The 4498-nt window shown below is 37.0% G+C and overlaps 1 protein-coding gene across 1 annotated transcript in view; it reads left to right on the plus strand.

Moving 5' to 3' along the window:
- The first annotated feature begins 830 nt into the window (after positions 1-830).
- LOC107750163 (dual specificity mitogen-activated protein kinase kinase 4-like) overlaps positions 831-4498 on the plus strand; it is a 21389-nt gene continuing 17721 nt past the window's right edge. Inside the window, exons 1-2 of the mRNA XM_016565427.1 lie at positions 831-1063; positions 3944-3976. Of these exons, the coding sequence (XP_016420913.1) occupies positions 961-1063; positions 3944-3976 (136 nt within the window). The 5' untranslated portion in view covers positions 831-960. The remainder of the gene's footprint in view (positions 1064-3943; positions 3977-4498) is intronic.

A 4498-nucleotide genomic window follows, 5' to 3' on the forward strand; every position in this document is an offset into this window, starting at 1 on the left:
TTGGCAATACAAAATGTATTTTTGTCATGCCAATGAAGCTATTTTAATTGAATTGAATTTAAATTAAGAGAGAGAGAGAGAGAGAGAGAGAGAGAGAGAGCAAAAGCCCCAAAAGCTTTATTAAAAAGCTTTATTCCCCAAATATTAAATAAATTGACAAAAATCTAAAAGACACTCATGATGAATCACTAAAAATACACTTTGAAAATAAACTCCAATGCTACTCAACCCTAAACAGAACCACTAAATTCACCAATTATTTATTAATTAAACCATTTAAAGAAAGACAAATCCTCTCCAAATACAGATTAAGTAACCATGATTTAGAATTAGAGAGAGGAAGACATAGACACACATGAACAGAGCAAGAGCAGAGGATCTGTAGACACTGTGATCCACAGCAAATAGAGAACGAGAAACCCTTTCTGCTGATTTGTTCTAAATATCACAACGTGAGGGAAACATTTCTCCCCAGATCTGAAGCACTGATTCCATCATTTACTGAACTTAGTGATACTGAGAAAATGCCCTTCATACTTGGAGAAGATGACAACACAGCTGCACTAGCTGCAAAATTTGTGTTAGCCATTCACAATCAGTGACGGCGCTACACCGGGGCTAGGGGGGGCTATAGCCCCGTCAGAATTTTGAATAGCCCCGGTTTAGCCCCCATCTTTTCATCTATTTAGATAATTTTATTTTTTTATTTTTTTTCTATTGTTTGTTTTTATTATTTATATATCCTACATGTTAATGATTTGGCAACATTGTGTTACGCAGTCATGTTAATAAAGCTTAACTGAATTGAAATAGAGAGAGAGAGAGAGAGAGAGAGCGCGCGAGAGAGCTAGCGAGCTGTGCAGTGCAGTGCAGTGCAGTACAGTACTGTATATATAGGTTTCTCTGCTGTCCGTCTCTCTGCATTGCAGCCCAGCGCTGGCTGCTGGAAGTCAAACCCAAATGGCGACGTCCAGCCCCAGCAGTACCCCAGCAGCATCAGCCTCCAGCGCACAGCACCACCAGACCCAGAGCCAACACATCGGCACCATGAGCAGCATGCAAGGTCAGAAACCAGCCGAGCCGCGCACATCCATCCACCCTACAATGAGAGCCAATGACCGTTTACTCGCATCAGATGAGACTCAATCACGCTGCATTACTAGCCGTGTAGCTTTAGCTAAGCTATCGATCTCAATTTGCATTTACAAGAACTGCATTTCATGTTTTAAAGTAGTAACCTCTTTTTAGTTGCTTTATACTAGTAGTTTTAATTCTAATTTTAGCGTCCTGTTAGCCGCACGGCTAACTGCTTTAGTCAAACACCGACAGGCCCGTGAATATTTCATTTTCTCAACGTGATAATTACAGTTGACTACGTAACCCATGTATAGATTAATATTTTGTAAGTCCATATCGTTGTTAGTATTATATTAATTCGTTTACTGTCATTGTTCGTTTACTGACTGTCATTGGAGTTTGTTGACATTTTTAGCTGGATGGCTAACGTTAACTGGCTAACGATACGATGCTAAAATGAACTTCAGATAAATGCGAGCGTTTTTTGAGGAATTGAAGAGTCGTTTCTTAATAAATGGAAATATTAAGATGTTATTTGAATTATTTGTGGACCACAGAAATAAGAATGATTTCATAAAGAAAATTACACTGTTAAATGGTAAGATCACTGACAGCTTATCTATCATAAACCAGCGGTTCTCAATCTTTTAGATGCCACGGGCCCAAAATATGATCATCCTCACGTTATATAGTTTCTTGTGTAAAAACACAATTTATACTGTGAAATTTTTTTTTTTATATATATGTGTCTAAAATATTTATTTTCTATTAAGTTACATTATTTTGTGTTTTCCCCATATCGTAGCCTACTTTACTATCTAAAATGATTGTTTTTTTCTTTAATTTCTTGCTTTTCACTTGTTGTATTATTATTTTATTTATTCATTTGCTTATTTATTTTAATCAAATTGTATTAAATTTTTTCATCTAATTGTTATTTATTTATATACCCACTCATACATATTTTAATATAATTTGTATGTATTAATTTTAATTAGTTATTATTATTTATTATTATTATTATTATTATTGCATGTTTTACACTATTTCTCTCTAAACTTTTCCATGGGCCCACTAGCATCTTGTGGCCCCCAGTTTGAAAAACTTTTACATAAACTACTGCATAAATGTTTTTACAATTGTAATTTGGGTAGTTTTATGACTCCAATTGCCACGTCATATATTCATGATTGAATATGAATGATTGAATATGTCATTTAGAATAGATCATCTACCAAAACTTTGCATTTAAGGTAGAATGTGGGTTAGTTTAGGACATTAACCAGCGTGAATGTGGCATTTTGCTGTATTTAACATCAAACGTGGATCTGTGTGGAAAACAAACAGCTCTAATGAGTTAGTACTAATTTTAGCTTGAAATGTGACTCTTTGAATGGTTTATTTTGGACTTGGTGTGGTGGTTAAAGATATGGGCTGGTAACTGAAAGGTTGCAGGTTTGAACAAGGACACCAATGTGCATGAATTGTGTTTATCATAAAGTCATCACCAAGATCATTACAATTGTTGTTTTGTTTGACTTGATATTGAAGATGTTTCAGTTCCTCTATGAGATGCTGCCATAAACTGTAATCTGTTATGGGTTAGTTTTGCTCTAAAATTCGCTAGGCCAACTTCAGTTGCCTCTAAACTGGGTATTCTGTCCAAACTGATGCAGTTCATTTTGATTTTCAGACATCAGCTCATGCAGGAGGTTTCAGAGTGATTCAGGTAGTTACTGACTTTACATTGAACGGTTTGGACATGAACATTGTATAAATATATAGGTTTGTCTTAAGGAAATTAAGCCATCTTATTACATTGATGCAAACAATCTCATTACCCTAATATAAAAAAATATTTAAATGATGATTACAAATACTATCATTATGTAATTAATTAATAAATACACAATAGTGCAAGTTATTTATGACTAATTTATTTATAATCAAATTACTGTACAGTAATAAGAACTACAAGAGGTACAATTTCTTTTATCCTTATTTATTTGAGTTTTTATACATGGTAATAGTATTGCATCATATTCATTATAGCTTTGTGTTGCAAAACTTCCTTTATTGTCATAAAAATATTTTTCTAAGGTGTGAATAAGATTATTGGAGTATGTTTTTTAAGAGAAAATGCTATTTCTGTCTTTCTACTTTGAAATAATATGTTTCATTCAAATGTGTAACGTGTGAAGTTTGCTATCAATTTCTGAGTGAAAATTGTTTTAGATTTCCTTTTTTTTTTTTTCAGTGTATTTGTCCTGAAATAACCTAACATGAATCTTTTTCCAGGCTTTATTTTTGCATTCTGAAGTTCCCAAACTCCAGCTGGATGGATTCTTTTAAATCTATGTATTTAAGCAATGAAACTCAATATTTCCCCTCATGATATTTCTCTCCCTTTATCTCTCGCCTCTTCTTACCCACAATCCTCCCTGATGCCGGACCACGGTGAGACCCTGTGAAATTGTTTTCCCCAGAAACAACTGCTGTTTATATTCCCTCTCTGAACTGTTTCATGTTGATTTTCTCTCCTTCATTTCTCTCTTAGTCTGGTGTTTTCCTTTGTTTTATGTTCTGCTGGTTTCCGGTTGCTGTTGTGTGTGAACCTCCTCTGCATGTACACACATTTCCCATGATTACCGGTTCACTGATGCACATCCCGGCACAAAGGTTTGGTTTGAGTGAGCTTCAGATGCTCAGTGTGAGATCTGTCAGGTGGTTTTCTTGGATTTAAGGTTTTATTGAGACTTCATTGCTATGAAGAGCAGATTATGACAGAATTAGCATTGGACTACTTGAACAGATGCTGCAAATGAAGGTGTTTAAACCGTGTGTCCGTTGTTCTTCTCACCACCAGGGTTTCAGATAAACCTGTCTGGACTTCATCAAAGTAAGCCAACCCTTCTGTAGTGTGTCTGTTCGCTGGTTTCGGGGACCCTGTCCTCTGCCCGACACTAATCGGTTTCTGCTGGACTTGTGCCGGTCTTGGACAGATCGTTCTGCATGCTAGTGGCGGGTGGTCTGTCCTAGAGTCCTAGATCAACTTATGGCGCTTTTCCACTGCGTGGTACGACTCGGCTCGGCACGGCTCAGCACGGCATGGCTCGGCTCGGTTTGCGTTTCCACTGCAGTTCAGTACCGCTTTAGAGTGGGCGGGATTATTCACATGTCGTTATAGTTGCGCGGCCTCTACTGCCGCGACTCCTAAAAAACGTTTTCATTCCGCGTCGCCCCGTCAAGCTCTCGCTGGAGCCGCTCCTCTGCTATCAACGAAAGGAACGTCTGTACTTCCTCAACAGGGGGAACAGCCACTTTTTGGTTGTTAAAAAAAGGTGCGCTCGTTCAAAACAGTTGCGTTCTATCCTTCGCTGGCTGTGCCGATTTAAATCTAGCGGTTCTTTTGTGTTTGTGT

This window comes from Sinocyclocheilus rhinocerous, unplaced genomic scaffold, assembly GCF_001515625.1.
Source record: "Sinocyclocheilus rhinocerous isolate Xijiao unplaced genomic scaffold, SAMN03320098_v1.1 scaffold482, whole genome shotgun sequence".
In the NCBI taxonomy this organism is placed as follows: Eukaryota; Metazoa; Chordata; class Actinopteri; order Cypriniformes; family Cyprinidae; genus Sinocyclocheilus; species Sinocyclocheilus rhinocerous.